The following is a 19,460-nucleotide window of genomic DNA, read 5'->3' on the forward strand; positions in this document are numbered from 1 at the left end:
TGCTTTGACATCTTCACTCTTCTCCTCTAAGGCCCAGATCAAATATTAATTCTTCTGGAACAATCTCTCTTCCCAAATAAGTGCCGCTTCTGAATACCTTGACTCTGACTATCAATCCTCAATCCAACCCCTGGCCTACACCTTTTGGCTCCAAAAGAGCCTTTTATTTTTGGAAATATTTTTAGTTTCAAAGGTCTGAGAACATTTTCTTTGGATATCATTATCTCAAAAATAAGGAAAAGGGACATCCAGTCTTAAACTTGTTAACCAACCAATTTCCCCCTAAAACTATCCAAACTAAATAAAGACTTTAGACTTGATGATAGGACAAAACACTAAAGAATTTTATCTGAAAGTGTGCCGATAGGAGGAGTTTTTGAGGCTCAGCCATGCAAAGAATGACTGTTAAGTCATCATCTTTGTAGAGAGTCACTATTTTTTGTCAGTACCCACATTGTTCAATTTTATGATATTACTTTATAACAAATACGTTAATAAACTGATCATTTTAAATGTTTAAAACCCTGTGACACTTGTCAGTTCTGTCATCTATTCCACTGATTTCCTTTTTTCTTTTCAACTTTCATCTTTCAAAATGAAATTTATTTACTAGCTAGCACCTTTGAAGATGTTTTTAATTCACTGACACCTCACCCACCAGAACTCTTATATGGGAAGCTTCACTCTGAAATATGGCCAAGAACTAGGAAAAAAATAAAAAGTACATCTAGGCATATAAAATAAATGCCACATAGGCCATGCATGCACTGAAATTCCTTTTCTCTGCTCCCTGGAGAATCCCTTAGGCTCTCACCAAGACCCTTGTGAAATACTATTCTTTGAAGTTTGGTTATTTGATTTCTCAACCCATAGCAGAATAAGAGTAGCTGGTTAGAGGAAGGGTATGCTGCTAGAGACAAGTATGCCCAGCAGCCAGAAATGATAGCTGACAACCTGACAGAAAAGAGACAAGAAAATCTGTGAAGTATACATGAGACCTCAAAGCAAGACTGTGTAAGCCCTTAATGTAAGGATCAGTGTTCTTGTACACTTTATAGCATCTGAAGACATCACTGCATTTCAGTTTAATGTAAATGGTGTCCATAGTATAATGCCCTGGAGTCATCATAAAAGATTTACTTACATGTTCACTACATTCTGTGAAAGAAGGTAGTAGTAATACATGGTAGACATATTTCCATCCAAAGGGGTTAAAAATAAAATCTGCAGCCATCTAGAAATCTCAGCCATCCTACGCTCTTCATTCCCTAAAGGTTTCATATATTCTCGGTTGTAAATTCCCACTTAATTCTATGCTCTTAGTGATTACTACATCAGAGCAAGTCTGACAGATTAGTTTTCAAGGGTATAGATGCCCCAGAGTTAAATATGGTTAAGTTTGAGCTTTAGAAATTTCAGAGGCTTAATGATTTCACCTTATTGTGCCTTGCTTGAATGGATTCTCCACTGTGTTCCTTTGAATGGGTTTATAGATATTTCTTTTTCCCTTAGATTGGTCGGTCGACTGAAAGTCCCATTGATTTTGTGGTAACTGACACAGTTCCTGGAAGTCAAAGTAATTCTGATACACAGTCAGTGCAAAGCACTATATCAAGATTTGCCTGTAGAATCATATGTGAACGGAATCCTCCCTTTACAGCACGGATTTATGCTGCAGGATTTGACTCATCAAAAAACATCTTTCTTGGGGTAAAAAGCTTTTTTCCTAAGTGATGCATTATTTTATAACCACTTCTATTTCCAAATTACAAATAAATGGAAGCTCACTATTCTTATTCCTACTAGGAGAAGGCTGCCAAATGGAAGACATCAGATGGGCAGATGGACGGCTTGACTACTAACGGTGTTCTTGTTATGCATCCACGCAATGGGTTCACAGAAGACTCGAAGCCTGGAATATGGAGAGAAATATCAGTGTGTGGAAATGTATTCAGCCTGCGTGAAACCAGATCAGCTCAGCAGAGAGGAAAAATGGTAAGTACTGAGGTGTAGCTTCTTATTTAGCTACAATAAACACATAGGGTGATTTGGACTACATGCGTTACATATTACCCAAAACTCTTAATTAAATCTCTTGCTGACACAGAGTACTAAGTCTGACTATCAAACACTGACTACTAAATACTATACGAGAGGATAATATCTTAATCTTTCTATTCAGACACTAAAAATTTATTTTTTCGTATTATGTTAATATATTTTAAAACCTAAGCTTTCCTAAATTAAACAGAACTCTGTTTTCTACTTATATCTGTATATCTTTGACCATGATATTTATTGGAAATATTAGACTTACTGACTAACCAGATGTTTTAATCATAAATTGTCTTTAAGGCTGAAAAGAAATATGTTACTCCTCAATATTTTATCCTTGATTTTCAAACTTATGTTTTTCATGACTATCATTGGAGTTTCTTACATATTTAGTAACAATAATAGGAAACCTCAATTCTTCAGTAAGGAGCATGTAAAAACATAACTCTTATGTAAAAATTCAAGACAGTAATGAATGTATTTTTTGTTTCTTGTTTCCCCTAGGTGGAAATTGAAACCAATCAGTTGCAAGATGGCTCATTAATTGACCTCTGTGGTGCAACGTTGCTGTGGCGTACTGCAGAAGGCCTTTCCCACACTCCTACAGTAAAGCATTTAGAAGCTTTAAGACAGGAAATCAATGCAGCACGACCTCAGTGCCCTGTAGGGTTCAACACACTAGCATTTCCTAGTATGAAGAGGAAAGATGTTGTCGATGAAAAACAACCCTGGGTATACCTAAACTGTGGCCATGTGCATGGCTATCATAACTGGGGAAACAAAGAAGAACGTGATGGAAAAGATCGTGAATGTCCTATGTGTAGGTCTGTTGGTCCCTATGTCCCTCTGTGGCTTGGATGTGAAGCTGGATTTTATGTGGACGCCGGCCCTCCAACCCATGCGTTTAGCCCGTGTGGGCATGTGTGTTCAGAAAAGACGACTGCCTATTGGTCCCAGATCCCTCTTCCTCATGGTACTCATACTTTTCATGCAGCCTGTCCCTTCTGTGCACATCAGTTGGCTGGTGAACAAGGCTACATCAGACTTATTTTCCAAGGACCTCTAGACTAATAAACAGTTGTCCTCCAGGACTACATTATAAATTTATAAGCTAAGTGAGTTGATTTTCCAACCTGTTGTCCACGTCACAGTTTCTCTGCTCTGGTCATTTGCATTAAGATGAAGAATTTTTTTAAACCTTTATAATAAATAGTAGCAATTTCTGAGCTAAAATCTGGGAAACTCGAGCAAAGGAATTTCCGAAAGTACCAGACTTCTGAATACTGAATTTTGAAAATATATTTTGAGGAGAAAAAGACATAGTCTAATTTGATGATGCCTTCATTTTAGTGTTTTTGAATCACCCATCCTCAGTGTTGAAAAGTTGTTTTGTATAACTGAGGGTACTGTTGGTTCAAACTATGTTAGTTTACAGTTTGTTGCAAACATTGTAAAATACAGCAACATGTATATTAACTTCTTTTCTATTTATCTTTATTATAGAAAATGTCTTAGAATGTTCTTGATAGAGTAGCATGGTAATGATGGTGTCACACTCCTGGTGTGAGTGGTAGTTTAGCAAACGTAGCTCAAGGATTTGCAAGGTTAGGAAGAAGGACAAGAGAGCCTCTCTCCCTACCCCATCTAAATATGGAATTTGCTAAATTAGAATGCTTTTTAAAGCCAAATTCATATTAATTACCATTGTATAAGAGGTGTTTGTTTTTAACCACATTGAAGATAATCAGGAAAGATTTTTTCCCTTAATTTTCTCTCGAGTGTAGTACTATAACAAAAACTTAATGCTAAGAAACATTTTATATGCTCCTTTGAATATGCAATTTAATCTAGATTATCTATTTTTCTCCCATGTTAACTAATCTGTTTTTAGTATCAGCAACATTTGGCAAGTTTATTTTTCAGATGTAGACTGTGGTTCATCTGTTCACTGTTTCTAGAAAAAAATCATTCCCATGAGAAAAAGCATAAATCAACAAGAAAGGAGAATGACTTGATTTACTTTTAGAAAAAGAAATGCTTGATTAATTAACTACTCTGTATTTGGCCTTATCAAGGCTTTAAGAAATCCAGAGAGATATAAAGGGTTGAGTGACAGTAGTGTCCCCTTTTTTTAACCTAGCAGACCAGCCTTAACTATGGGCTGTAATCCTAAGGAGAGTTGCCATAGCGTGACTCAAGGAAATGTTTGGTTGGCAGATGAGCACCAGTGACAGCAGAGTGGAGGGACATACTTGCATGGTCTGTTCAGTCTCTAATTCCAGTAACATCTTTTGCTCTCAGAAGCAAGAAAAAGTTTCTTCTCCCGCCTTCCCTCCATCCTTTTTTTTAATGCACCACAAGGAAAGTATAGACAGTTGCACTACATGAAACCCTTTGTGACACTTGTAAAAATCAATACACTTTTAGATTAGACAGAATTTTTTTAATCTTTTGATTTGTTTTCCTTTAGTTCAAAAAGTTGTATAATACTTGACCCTAGCAGATTTTTATATGTGGTAGCATAGCTTTAATTTATCCTATTACAATGCTGTTCTGAATTTTCTTTTGGTTTAAAAAAACAAAAAAACAAAACCTGTTGCTTAGAAGCCATGAACTATTTTATTTCACTTCAACTTGTCAAAATTTCCTTGTTTTTAAAAATGATCATTTGGGTTCACTCAGGAAATGCATGTCAGGAAACTTGTATTATAAGTTTACTAGTTGTGATGTATCAGTAACTGCTGTTACCCCTTTTTCAAAGAAATATAATTGATTTTGAAGTTTTCTAGATTGTCACATGCTTTGTGACTAATGCAAGGAAATCAAGTCCTGTTATTGTATTTGTTCTAGTCATTTCTATTCAGGCTATATATTGTAGCTAATTTTTATTTGCAATTAATTTATTCAAACTAAGTAAATACTTTTCAAAATAGACATTTGAATTTGTCTCTGTGCGTTCGTTTTTGCATAACTCAGAATGAGAAACCAGAAGTGAAAACTTGTGGACAAATGTACCCTACACTCCAAAAATATCCATTTGAAATAGAGGAGTTTGCATTTAGCGTAACATTTTAAATCTTTAGTTCTCTTAGGAAAGCATCTCTTACTTATTAATAAAGGAACTTTGTTTAGTGGTTGAATAATTAAGACCTTTTTCTAAGTTAAGCCCTGCTAGAGAGGTGGCTCTTTGCAAGTCACTGTTTAAATAGTGCCTCCATGACCATAAAAGGTTCATGTTCTGAGGCTGGCCCTGTGGTGTAGTGGTTAAGTTTGCGCGCTCCAACTGCCTGCAGTTCTTGGGTTCGGATCCCAGATGCAGACCTACACAACGCTTATCAATCCAAGCTGTTGTGGTGTCCCACATACAAAATAAAGGAAAATTGTCACAGATGTTAGCTCAGGGCCAATCTTCCTCACAAAAAAAAAAAAAGGTTCATGTTCTTCCTAAAGTGTCAATCCCTGCGTTCATGGGGTTTATATTCTGGTGGGGAAGATAGATATGAACAAGCAAAAGAAAAGATACAGTATGGTAGATACTGAACACTGCTGAAGGGACACATAAAGCAGAAAAAGGAGATACAAAATGTCATGTGCAATGTGTGTGTATGGAGTGTTTGTACTATTAAAGGGGAGGGCAAGGGAAAGCCCCAGGGAAAGCTGGTGTCTAGATAAAGATCTGAAGGAGCTGAAGGGAGTAGCTTCTTAGGAGAAGAGCATTTAGGCAGAGGGAACAGCAGTTGCAAGCGTCCTTAAGTAGAAGTCTGTTTCAAATATTTCTGTAATAGCGAAGAGGCCAGTGTGGCTGTGGTATGAAAAGGGGGAAGAGTAGTAGGTAAAGCTATGCAGGTGAAGTGGGGCGTGGAGATGAAACTAGATCACGGAGGGCCTCCTGAGCCTTGGCTTTCATTCCAAGTGAGATGGGGGCCCGAGGAGGATTTTGAGCAGGGGAGTAAAATGTTCTGACTTGTATTTTATTTGGATGCAGATAGACGGAAGTGGGAGCAGGGGAACCAGGCAGGAGATAATTGTAGTAATCCTGGAGAGAAATGATGGTGACTTGGATCAAGTGGTGGCTGTGGAGCTGGTTTGAAAAGTGACCAGAATCTGGATATGTTTTGAAGGCAGAACTGACAATATTTGCTGGCAGATCAGACACGGGTGTGAAAAAAGGAAGAGGAGACAAGGGTGACTTGGCTCAATTAGCCTGAGCAACTGGAAGGATAGAATTGCCACTTATTGAAGTGGAGAAGACTAGGAGAAGAAGAATGTGTGGGGAGGCCGCACTGGTTGTGGAATCAGGAGCTCAGTCTTGGACTTTAGATCGAGACCCCTAATAGACAAGATATTTGCCAAAGGTGAACTGTCTCTGCTGTTTTTTTGTAACTGCTGTCAAAGTTCTTACCCATTATAATCAGGGTTCTCCATACACCCTATGCTAGCTTAGAAACAAATAAAAGTATTGCTCCTGATTAATGGCGAACTTCCTTTCATTGAAATAGAGAGTTGGGACACCTCTCATGTTTCTCTCTTTGCTTTGGCTGCCCTCTAAGGAAATGAAGTTCTGTTTTCAACTGTAGTAACTTCCTTTAGCCAATGTGTTCTGATATAGTTTTTCTCCCTTCTCACTCATGTACACCTTTTTCCTTGGCTCTTGCCTTTTTTAAAAAAAAAAGCCCTCCACTTTATTGTATCTTAATATTTTGCTGCTTCAAATCCTTCCTGGCAGTGGCAGAGTACAAGTTGTGTTTTGTTTAAAAAGTTTTTTTTTAAACATCGAAATGTTTATGGAAAACAATTCTTGAACCCATTTTATAAGTCCAGATTTTAATATCCAGCTTCCCTTAAGGAAATATGCCTGTATTTGATAATTTTTGTCAGCAGAAAATGGAGTAAATAAGATCAAAAGAGTTTTCCTAGTTGTAAAATATCGTGTCCACACAGTCTGTTAGAGGCTATGATGAGAATCCTGGTTTGTTCATTAGATTGTAAACCCAGCTATGTATGTTAAAGTTAAACCACAGCATAAAATAAATTTCTCACAGGCAACATTTGCATGTTCAAGCACTGTTCTAAATGCACCATTCTAAGTATATTTACTGATATTATTTAAAACTTAAAACAACCCTATGAGATAGGAACGATTGTCTCCATTTTACAATAGAAACCAGGCACAGTAATGTCTAGTGACTTGCCCGAGGTTCACTTAGCTCGTAACTGGAGGAGTAAGAATTTCAATTTTGGAAGTCTTACTCCATACCTGTGTACACAGGCACCACATTTTGCTGCTTCCTTCTTTTTTTTCCCTTTGAGTGGAATTTGAAGTCTATTTATCACAGTTTTTTAAAAGTGATTTAGGGTGGCTTACAAAAATTCTAATTAAGATTAAACATCAATAGCAAAAGCTTTTTAAAAGAACAAAAGAAAAATAGTTTGGCATTATAACAAAATAAGAGAACCGGAAGTGGCATGAGTACACGAAGGGATTTAATGAAGGCCTGTAAACTTGCTAAAGGTGAGTCAAATCAATTTAGTGCAAAGCTATTTAGGAGGTTATTTAGTAAGGGAAGCATGATCACTTGCAAGATCCATGCAGCTGCCTGGAAGATAACAATAAATCCACTGCTGCAGGACCTTAGAATCATTTCTGGTCCAGCAACCAGAGAAATTCACATCCAGGAAGTTGTGCCATGCCTTTGTATAATAGCGAATTCATGCAGTATTTGTCTTTCTGTGACTGGCTTATTTCACTTAGCATAATGTCCTCAAGGTTCATCCATGTTGTTGCATATTGCAGAATTTCCTTCCTTTTTAAGGTTGAACAGTATCTAGTTTATGAATGTACCATGTTTCCTTTATTCATTCAACTGTCAGATGTTTAGGTTGTTTCCACATCTTGGCTCTTGTGAACAGTGCTGCAATGAACATAGAAGTACTAATCTCTCTTCAAGATCCTGATCTCAATTATTATGGATAAATACCCAGAAATGGGATTGCTGGATCATGTGGTGGTTCTGTTTTTAATTCTTTGAGGAACCTCCATACTGTTTTCCTTAGTGACTGCACCATTTTTGCGTTCCAACCAATAGTGTGGAAGGCTTCCAATTTCTCTACATCCTTGCCAGTACTTTGTTGTGTTTTGGTTTTTGATAATGGCCAACCTGACAGGTGTGAAGTGATATCTCATTGTGGTTTTGATTTGCATTTCCCTGATGATTAATGACGTTAAGCATTTTTTCATATACTTGGCCATTTGTATGTCTTTAAGAGAAATAGCGAGTCAAGTCCTTAGCCCATTTTTTAGTCAAGTTATTAGGTTTTTTTTTTTACTATTGAGTTACAGGAATTGCTTAAATATTTTAGAGCTTAATCCCTTGCCAAATACATGGCTTGCAAATATTTTCTCCCATTTCTTAGGTTGCCTTTTCACTCTGTTGATTGCTTCCTTTGCTGTACAGAAGCTTTTTAGTTTAAAGTATTACCATTTGTTTGTTTTTGTTCCATGTGCTTTTGCTGTCATATCTGCTGCTTCCCCACTTTAATGATGGAATACATTGAAGGAATTCTTTCCCAAGTTGTTAAAGGACTATCATGGTACCTGGCAATGGTAGATGCTCAAAAACTATTTCTTAGATAGTTGTAGAAAACTGTTAGAACTCTGAACCATTAAACAACCAAAACAGTCTCTGAGCAGGAGCATGAACAAAACCAGTCAGAAGAATGAAGGTTACAGAAGTGATTTGATCAGAAGATGTGTTTTCATCTGCTGAAAAGACAAAAATGGAAAAGGTAGAGATACTGGGAAAAGTGACAATAACTGGGAGATTGACAGGGCAATAAGAAGAAAACCCACGGATGGTGCCAGAAGAGAACAGAAAGGGTTATCCTGGAGAAAAAAGAGGAAATAACCTGTTATAGCCAAAAAATATGGCATCCAGACATTCACGTTTTTGAGAGCCTATTATTGTTTAGGAAAGGCAGAGAAGGCAGCCAAGATTGAAAGGGAAAACTAAGATCTACCGACCTTAGCATTTCCTGAAGTTGTACTATATCATATTACTGTATAATTACTAATAAAAATATAGAATATAAACTAGAAGGGATGTTGGCAATCAAGGCACAGGCGAGAAACCAAGGCATCGTCAGGTAAGGTGGCTACTGATTGATAAAACTGGTACTAGAACCTCGGTCACCTATATCTATCCTAATATTCTTGATTACCATGAACTTGAGTCACCAAGATTCACTTATATCCCCATGTTTTATTTGTTGAAGCAGAGATAAGTACACTGCACTTTAATGGTTTTTATTTCTAAATTAAAAGTGTCAGCAGAGTCAAAACATCAAATCTCATTGTCATATAAACAATGGTTCCCAAATGTAGGGGATGGTCTGATTTTTTTTACGAGCTAAGATCAGTGCCAATCTTCCTCTATTTTTTAGTATGTGGGCCACCAGCACAGCATGACTGGTAACAGCAGTGTAGGTCTGTGCCCGGGGAACCAAACCCAGGCTGCCGAAGCAGAGTGTGCTGAACTTAACCACTAGGCCACCAGGGATGGCCCTGCTACAGAATTCTTTTAACTAAAAGGCTGCCTAGTTTGGAATTGAAAGACAAGAGTAGGAATTGAGACTCAAGAATTTTCCAGTAGTTTCACTTACAGCCCTTTGGTACTCTACGTGAATGATTCAGCCAACATGAGTGCTCACTCAGTCACAAGGCTCTTATTTTACTTTTCTGTTTATTGTGAAATTAGCACAGTTGTTTTGCATACCACACCTCTGGAGGAATGCAGCACATTCAGATACTCATCACATTGAATTGGCTCTTTTGTCAAAAGACCTTTGGAAAATGAGTTATATGAAATGGTGATTGTAATGTCTCATTAAAATGTTAAAATTACTGTATTGTCAAGCAACTCTAAATCTTTCTTAATCCACAATATAATGGAATAATAACAGTAACCAGAAGCCCAAGTGCCCATAAAGTTGTCTCAGTCTTGCATCATGAGGGGCAGATCCCTAGGTGGAGAGACAGGAGTTGAATTGGGCTAAGTGTACAGGGACAAGAGAAGGAATTTCCCACAGAATGGCTGTCAGAGATCTATAGCAGGTAGGAGAGCTCCCACAGCAGGGATGGGCTCAGGTGGCAGCTGAGGAGGGGTAATGGGAGGAATTCACCACTGTGGGTCTTAGTAACGTGTTAGGATCCCTAAAGTAATCACTTCCAAGTTCAGTGTGCACAGGGATTGGGAGTAGCGTTAGGATTTTAGAAAATTTATTGTGGCCCCCATCAGAGAAACTGTAGTAATTGTCCAAATGTCCAGGCGTGGAAATTATAGGAAAGAATCATAACGTCAAGAGACATGCGGTTTCTTGGCGCCCTCTCTCTCTCTCACACACACACACACACACACACACCCCCCCCAAACAGCTGCTCCCAATTTTGGAATAACTATAGCTTCTCAAGATGACTTTTTGAAGGAAACAGTGTTCATTTGAGTGTGTAAATTCTAACAAGTTTGTTAGTGTAATTTCTATCTTAATCACACTGCATGAATGCAAATGTTAATAATATTTTGATTGATTTTATTCAAGGAACTCAGCCGTGGCAAGAATCCCTGTATCAGGTGTACTATGCAAAGTTGGTGTCTAGTTGCAGAGGGAACATAATGTAACTGTGAAGTGATACTTGTGATGTGATGAAATGAAAGTCAAACATACTACTCTTGGGATGTGGCCTTTTGCAGAGAAGCACTAAAAGAATGTTTACTGCTTTTGTATATGCTATAGGATTTTTAAAGTTTGAGAGTTAACAATCAAGAGTTTGAAGGTGCTTTTATGGTTTCATTATTGCTACTGACTTCAAATGTGGCCATATTTATTTACCAAAGTGTTTTAATTCCTCTTTAAATACAAAAGGACCATTGAAAATGTTGTCTGGGTGGAATTTCACAAACAAGAAATTCTTCAGACAAGGCACGAGTCCAAGCCTTAATCCAGTCTGGCCTCAGATACTAGGCCTTAGATGTTCCTTTATCAGAATAGGTAACAATGGGCAGTTATTCACTGTAAATAAACTAGAGACTGAGTGAAGGGCATTAGAAAATATCAAGATAAGCAGTACTGCTTTGGAGAAGATCCAGTTATACTGAAACCAGCATTTCCTGTAATTTTGCAACATACTTTTATGTTTAACTCCTTGGCTCTATCCGTGTTCATGAATCTCTTTACCTGATGTCCTATGGGAACAAGATAATCCAACCCTTTGGCATCAATGAATTAATACTCGTTCTACCTCATCTTAGTTCTTTAGGACTTTGGTGCTATGTGTGGAACGAGACTTGTAAGAGCAGATGGTCCCAGACTGTTAAATTTATGGCCTCTTCAGTTGGGGAGCTCAGTAGCCTCTTTGAAATGCAACTAAGTTAGAGAACCTTAAATGAATTATCAAGTTATCTTCATTCTAAGGGCATTTTTAATCATTCATTGGCTAATGGAAAGGATATTCCCAATTATTCGTAGCTGAAACATTTCTGAAAGGGTATTGTTGAGGGGACAGAGTTCAGAGCGATGACCCAATATTTCAAATTCCCTAAAAGAAAATCCCAAGGAACTGTCCCAATTAGCCTGTATTGGAATTTAATTATATATTGACCTGTGACATCAATTTGAACATCTTTTTGATCTGCAAAATGTTTGCTTTTAATGGGATTTCAAATAGAAAGTTGATCTTAACCTTTTCACACATTCTTTCATTATGATGAATTATGATTGCTTACCAGTGAAATATACTACAAAATGGAAGAGACATGAGTGAAAGAATTGATGTAAGATGTAGTAGTTTAAATTTTTACCCTGAGAATGTTATATTAATTTTTTTGTCGTTGCTCATTATGGCTAACACTTTGAGCTATCAGTTAACCTTCTGGATTCCCAAATACCCTTGGTCTGATTTATAAGTACACCTATAACCACAGGACCCAGCATTCACTAGAGAAGATTTACATACACACAAGAAGCTCACATCTCATTAAGTGAGAACATTTCCAGAAAATCTATTTTGTGACTTTGTTTCTTTGAAGTTTCTCTTTATGTGGAAAGGTGATAGAAGTCTTTATTTATTTGTAAAACTGGGTATAATTCAACAAAATACAATCTAATGCAGTGACAACATCATTTTCCTGGCTCACAAGAACACATCAACTTTTAAGGCCCTTTCATTTTCTTCTGTTTACATGGTTCATTTCCAGCTAACACAGCATTTCTGAAATGCCAGCACTTGCTTTTTGTTTCCTGGTGTTGTGTCTCAGCAAACTAAACTTACATGGGTGCTAACAAAGTAATGCCATATTTTTGTAGAATTCCAAGAGATCAGTTCCCTACCTGAAGTTGGAGATAATGGAATTGGCTTCTTAATAAATCTAAAATTTGATCCCCTTTCTGGAGCAATTATTTTCTCATGGAGAAAAACTATTCTATGACCAGCAAACATACCAGGGGCTAATATATACTGGAATGAATGGATAAAAGTATAAATAGTGCAATGCACTTGATTAATATGATTAGAAAAACAGCTCAGAGCAAAATTCTTTTTGGTATCTTAAGTCAGTAATGTGATTTGACCTGTATGGCTGGAACTGAAACTATTTACTATCTGATTTCATTCTGCTTCTTAAAGACCAAGGGGCCTTTGGCAATAGAGTAAGGGCCCCCCTCTTGAAGGGAGGTCTATGCGACAGAATAGAATACTTGCAGGAGACAGGTTTGATCCTTCATAAAACCTGATGAGATTGTGAAAAATAAGAGGATGTCTTGTATATAGTCAGCCTTCAGTTAAATATTCATTGAATATTTGAGCAGAACTAGATCCTTCATCCTTTATGAAGGATGAAGAGCTATTTTTAATTTTCTAGCAACCTTGAGATCACAAGATAGGGGAAAGGAACTCCACTCTTGAGTAGGTAAGTAATGAGAGTCTTTGCTGACAGTTGTGATATACTTTTCTCTCTCCTTGTCCTGTGGGACTCCTGGGGAAACCTCAAAGAAGAAAGCCTGTTGACAACTTAAATTGGAAAGCAAGAGCTGATTTTAATTTGATCTTTTTCTCTACACGAGCATCATAATTTACAGTGCTCTGTTAAACAGTGATTTTTTTAAAAAAAATTTAAAGATGTCTGGAGAGAGGGAATCTTTCTTTTCACTCACCATGAGAATGGTTGTTCCACTGAATATCTCTTAATTGCCTGACTAGTCAGACATGTTTATCCAATGAGAAAGAGAAGCATGTATTGAATACCAAATACCTGATTTGAGTCCATTTATTCAATAAAAAGATATTGGGCATCTACTAGGTGAGAGGCACTGGAGATATAAAGACAAATAAAATTGACATGATCCCTACCCTCACACTGCTGAAAATCTAGAAGGAAACGGGTAAATAAGCAGTTACAATATGCTGTGTAAGTGGTATGACAGAAATAAAGATCCTCTGAGAGCACATAGGGAATCAGGGAATGACAAGATCAGATCTGCACTTCTAAAAGATCACTCTGGCTGCACTGTGGAGAATGGTGTGCAAGACTGGCGGCAGAGAAGGAACGTAGTTTGAGATCACTATATCTATGATGCTGTTCTGTTGGCAGTTGAATGTATGAGTCTGAAGCCCCAGAATGAGATCCACCTTGAAGACAACAGATTTCAGGATTATCAGCCTGAAGTCCTAAAAGTGAGTGAGATCTCCAAGGAAGCTGTGACCAAGACAGACATCAACATTAATATTTAAGGGGTTGGGTGGGAGAAAAGAAACCCATAACAAAGACTGAGAAAGAGATGTCAGAGGAAAAAAGACAGAAAACCAAAAGAGATCAATGGCATGGAAGCCAAGGGAAGAGAATGCATTAAGGAGATGTGCTCTACAGTGTCACGTTAATGAAGAGCAAAGTAAGTTGAGGACTGAGAAAAAGTGTTGGTGACCTTGACAACAGCATTTTCATGGGGTGATAGGAGCAGAAGCCATACTCCAAAGGTTTCAGAAGATCCTGAGGAATGAAGAAGTGGAGAACCAGAAAAGTCAAGTAGTTTGGCCATGGAGGGGAGGAGATGGAGAAGGAGAAGAAAGTGAGAGAAGGAAGGGAAGGGAGTAGAGAGGGAAGAGGAGAGGAAGGGAGGGGAGGGGTGGGAAGGGAAGGGAAGGGGAAATGAAGGAAAAAAACCAGTCAGGGATGCAAGGCTGAAGGAAAGTTTTTTTGTGTGTTTTTTTGCAGATTAGGGCTACTTGAGGATGCTTGAAAGCTGAAAGGGAAGAACCAGTGGCATAGGGGAGGAAGATAATAGATAGAGGGTAGTCCCTGAGTAGGATGGAGGAGATTGGATTCATAGCACAAGGAAGGAATTAGCCTTAGGCAAGCTAATTTTGGTGTAACTAGCAGGAAAGAAAAAAAAAAGGATGTGAATTTGAGTAATTTTGGAGGTGGGCAATTGAGGGCGGAAGTTCTTATCTAATGGTTCCTTATATTTTCCCTCTGAAATAAGCAGAGATCAACTGCTGAGAGAAAAATGGGAGAAGAAGGAGTGAAAAGTTTGAGAGGCATGAAGGAGGTTTGAAGTGGCTACTGGAGAGAATTAGAGACACTGCTGGCCAGCACCGAGGGGGCCCAGGCGAGATTGGAGAATGTACTAGATATTGGCATTGATCTGCTTAGTCATGTAATTTGACCACCAGCATTTAGAATCCCCAATACTGGTGTGGGGAAGCAGTTGGATTGATCCAATATTGTTGTATAGTTAGATTTGGTTGCAAGTGACCGAAGAGCCCAAATAACACTTGCTTACACATGAAAGAAGTTGATTGCTCTCTTACATAAAATTCAGGCAGACTAATAAGGCTAGAACAGAGAACCAAGGTGTCAGAAATCGAGATTCTCTCTAGCTCCTTGCTTTGCTATCCTTAGAATTTGGCTTCCATGTCATGGTCCAATACAGTTTCTCCAGCTCCATCTATTTTGTTTGCATTCTAGTTGGCAGGAAAAAGGAAGAACCAGGAGAAGGGCATATGCCACTTCCTTTTAAATCCATTTACTATAGCTTGGTCCCATGGCACATCTAGCTGCAAAGGAGGTTGACAAAGTTCATTATGGATGACCATGTGTTCAATTATAGCCTAAATTAAAATTTTGAGCCCAGACCTTGGGAGATACTAAGAGTCACTGCCACAATAGGGTTTGTCTGGATAAGTACAAGAGAATGGGGCTAGGAAGTAAATGTTATTGTCAAGTGGAACTTAAGTAAAGACAGAAGGGAGCCAATAAAGATTAGGGATGAGTTGAGTGATCTATTCATTTTTGTTTAGGTATCTATCCACCCCAGTGTGACTTATATACTTCAGGGGAAAGTGAACCCTCAGCTTCAGAGGTGTGTGTGCCCTGATAGTCTAAACGAGTATTTCCCGGCAGGGGCACTATTGGCATTTGAGGCAGGCAAATTCTTCATTGAACAGAACTGTCCTGTACGTTGCAAGACATTAGAAGCTCCTATCTCCCACCTACTAAATGCCAGTGGCACCCCTACTCATAATATTTCTAAATACTCCTAAGGATTACTTCTCACAGTTGAAAACCACTGGTCTAAATTAATCATGGTAGTCCCATCTCCCTTTGCACTGTAATTGGCTCACTGGTGGACAATTTAGGGCTGAGTGAATTAACACATGACAATCTCCTAGTAACCATGATTGGTTCATTCTGTTCCAATTAATGGAAGGTCAAAATTTTTATTTGATGGTTATAGACTCACTCCCTCTTAGTCCCTCTGGGCATAATCAGGAAGCATGTGGGCCCAATTGCTGCTGACATACAGCCTAGAACCACCAGGGGTGCCAGTCCCAGAATGAAGCTGACACTGAGGGTGGCAGAGTGGAGAGACAGACAGAAAGAGAGTCCTCAGTAACTCTGAACTGCAACCTACCCCAAGGCCCTTGCCACTGTTTAATTTTCAGTTACTTGAATCAGTAAATGCCCTTAATGTTTAAACCAGTTAGACTTGAGCTGCCTGTTACTTACAAATGAAAACATTAATAAAAGAGGGAAGCAGAGGAAGGTTTGGTCAAGGGAGTGAAAGTATAAGGAAGGATGTAAATGAGAGTAAAGGATGTGATAGATGAATGGAGGGGCTTATGTCTTGGGCAGAAGCCAAGGAAAACATGGAGAAGAGGTATGCTGAGTTTGGCCGGATGCAAGATTTTACAAAAATTAATCTCTGTTTTCTTGGGCTGAGGATTGAGGGAAATCAGAACAGTTCAACATTGTGCTAGGATAGCCCAGTGAGGTTTGTATTAACGCCAATGTGTAGAAGAAGAAACTCAAGACTCACCCAAGGACCCAAAGCTAATAGCTGGCAGATATTAATCCCAGTGAGTTTGACTCCAGTGCGCAAGTTCTTTCCACTACTTCCCCAGTGCTACTTGATGCCAAAGAGTTGGAAATAACCACAGTGGGGACAAATACCCCTCATCAATCCTTTCCATGCCTCAATCTAGGACAGCAGGCAAGACTGACTGGGTCAAGAGGATTGTTTTCCCCTATAGAAAGGGATGACCTACCTACAAGACCTACAAGTTGTGCGGTCCTGTGTTTGGGGTGCAAAGAACAGATGGGTCATGGGTTAGCTGGAGAGGCAAGACAGACCCCTTATGAAACCAACATCAGCACAAATGAAAGGATTAACTACAGGGTGCACTGAGGAAGAGAAGTGGTTTGAAGATTCCTGGTGAGATGAAAAGTATTTAATATTAATTGTCAAGCATTGAATATCAGATTCTATGCATCTGCATTCTTTCTCATTACAGAAACTTTCATTTTTCCCATTTTAATTTTTTGAGTAGGTAATGCTTACATGTGATACAAAGGCAAGAGGTACAAAAGGTATACAGTGAAAAGTATGTCTTTCTCTCTCCACTGTCTCCCCCGTTAGCCTCTCTGGAAGCAACCAATGTTGACAGCATCGATCCCTGCCCTCCCCTCCTTTCCTTCCCCCTCTCTATTATAGGCTGAGGTACGTTGAGCTGGGCTCTCTTCATTCAGTAATGATACAGACCTCCCTAATGTAGCAGCCTTGAAATGTACACGCTAAAAAAAATCAAATATACAAAAATACATATATAGTAACTCTATTGTCTATAATGACTTCTTGCTAAGAGAATCCCCGTTCCTGATGTAGGTAGAAAACACTTGATCTTGCTGATTAAAGATATCTCAGCCTCTTTAGGCTTAAAACAGTCTCCCTTGGGAAATCAGGCTGGCTTTCAGAGTTTCTCCCTCATCCCAGGGTTCTCCTCTCCCCTCTCCCTTTCCCAAAATGTCACCCAGGTGGAGGGGAATCTACAGGGGAGGTGCAGGGAAAGTCTGCCAACCTCCAGGCCTTCCTGGCCTCTCTTGGTGAGGAAATTGTTCTCTCTGGCTTTTGGGCCTACACTGATTCCTGCTACTGACAGCCACAGTCCCTCAGTGGTAAAGGCCACATGCCTTGTACCTTCTTGGCCCAAGGCCAGGCCTCTTCTAGCCCATTCATCCTGTCAGCCTTTGTCAATCTCCCACTGGATCTCCTACAGACCATGCACAGGCCCCTGGGAACGGAAGCACTGTCTCAAGGCCTCTCGTTGCCTAACCATAGCATTTCCACTGCTCTGTAGTTGGCCTAGTTCCAAATGGAAAGCAGGGTACACACTTCCTCTGCCTGAGGATTCCCCCACCACTCACCCGGGACAACTCTGTGCTTATACCCTCTGAATCGCCCAACTTCCTGTCTGCTACTTAAACTTTTATCTTCCTTTACGACCATGAGAAAATAGCTCTGACATCATATCCTGTGTTGTTCCTGGCACTATCTATGATCTGTTCAGGGGCAGTCCTCCAAGCTCCGCTTCTTGGGCGTATACAAATACATTTTTTTCTTTCAACAAAGACTGGCTTTTGTTAATCAAAAGCACTTGATTTCAAACTATTGTCTTGCCATGAATTTTTTAAAATTCTATTTTGAAACTCAAAGCTAAATTATGACTTACCCATTCTTGGCTGGGGTTTTTTTCTCCCTGTGACTCAATGCATGCCATTGACTCAATGGGTGGCAGAACCAGGGGGACAAGGGTTTACTGGGAAGGCAAATACATTGGTTGAATATCTCACAAATGTTATCTCCATTACATCAGCATAAGGATTTCAGTGCAGGATGAGGGGAGCCAAAGTCAGTGTGGTAAATGTTACTTTGTTTTCACCTTGTGACATGGGTATACCCACTTCATGTGAAAACTCATGCCTCAAAGTGAACATGATTAAAACTGAACTATTGATTCCACCACTATCCACCCAATTAGTCAGGTGCAAACCTGAGTCGTTATGGATTCTTCTCTTTTCTTCACACCCCACATTTAATCTGTCTGCTATTCAGGGCCACTAAAGGGAAGGGGAGACTTTTTCTAATTTTCCCAACAGTGCTGTACAGGCCAGCAGTGGCCTCGTTGCTGAAATCCTAGGCCAAGCCACCAGCATGTGTCACTGGACTTCTGCCACTGTCTCCTCCCTGATCTCCCCACTTCTGTGTTTGACCTCCTACAATCCATTCTCCACAAAGCAGTCAGACTCATCTTCTTAAAATATAAATTAGATCACATCACTTCCCAGCTTCCCTGTTTTCAACCTTCCAGTAGCTTCCCATCATTCTTTGACCATCATTCTTTCCCATCTCTGCCTCCCTCTTCCACCTCATCTCCTCATCTCCTTCCAAGACCTCCCTCTTACTCTGCTCCAGCCATACATGCATCTTTCTGCCTTCAAATACACCAGGTTCATTTCTATCCCCAGGTCCTTTGCACTTACTGTTTCTTTGCTAGGAGAGCTCTTCCCTAGATTGTCACACTGCTGCCTCCTTTTTAGCCTTCAGGTCTCAATTCAGATGTCACCAAGTAGCCACACCACACCCCAGGTACAATTTGCCATATTATCCTATTTTATCTTCTTCATAGCCCTGAGTTCCTGAAATTGTTTTATTTATTTGTTTGTTTACATGTTATTACCTGTCTCCCCCTCACTCAGAATGCAACCACCCTGGACAGAGACTGTATTTTTTGCATTAAACAGTTCCTGGCACATAGTAAATACTCAGTAAATATTTGTGGACTGAAATCAACTAATTCCAACCAGAGGGGAAAAGGAGTCAGAGAATATTTTTTTAATTCCATAAGACTGGTGGATAACTTTTTATTAGTTACCATTTAGAAGAAATCAGCCAATTCTACTAGTTTCTATGTAAGGGAATCATGAGATTAATGTGGCTTTCTAGTGAGAAACTTGGCTGCAAGATAGAACTAGCATCTATATTTATGCCACAGAAAAGCAGCTTTTTCAAATAATCAA

General features: G+C 39.1%; 1 protein-coding gene across 2 annotated transcripts in view; it reads left to right on the forward strand.

Moving 5' to 3' along the window:
• Positions 1-4,989, forward strand: part of PELI1 (pellino E3 ubiquitin protein ligase 1) — a 55,511-nt gene extending 50,522 nt beyond the window's left edge. For both annotated transcript variants that reach the window (XM_044772561.2, XM_070512716.1), the window contains 3 exons: positions 1,513-1,710; positions 1,807-1,995; positions 2,560-4,989. In XM_044772561.2, the coding sequence (XP_044628496.1) occupies positions 1,513-1,710; positions 1,807-1,995; positions 2,560-3,126 (954 nt within the window). In that variant the 3' untranslated portion in view covers positions 3,127-4,989. The remainder of the gene's footprint in view (positions 1-1,512; positions 1,711-1,806; positions 1,996-2,559) is intronic.
• Positions 4,990-19,460: the final 14,471 nt, after the last annotated feature.

Source organism: Equus asinus, chromosome 6, assembly GCF_041296235.1.
Source record: "Equus asinus isolate D_3611 breed Donkey chromosome 6, EquAss-T2T_v2, whole genome shotgun sequence".
NCBI classification, from domain to species: domain Eukaryota; kingdom Metazoa; phylum Chordata; class Mammalia; order Perissodactyla; family Equidae; genus Equus; species Equus asinus.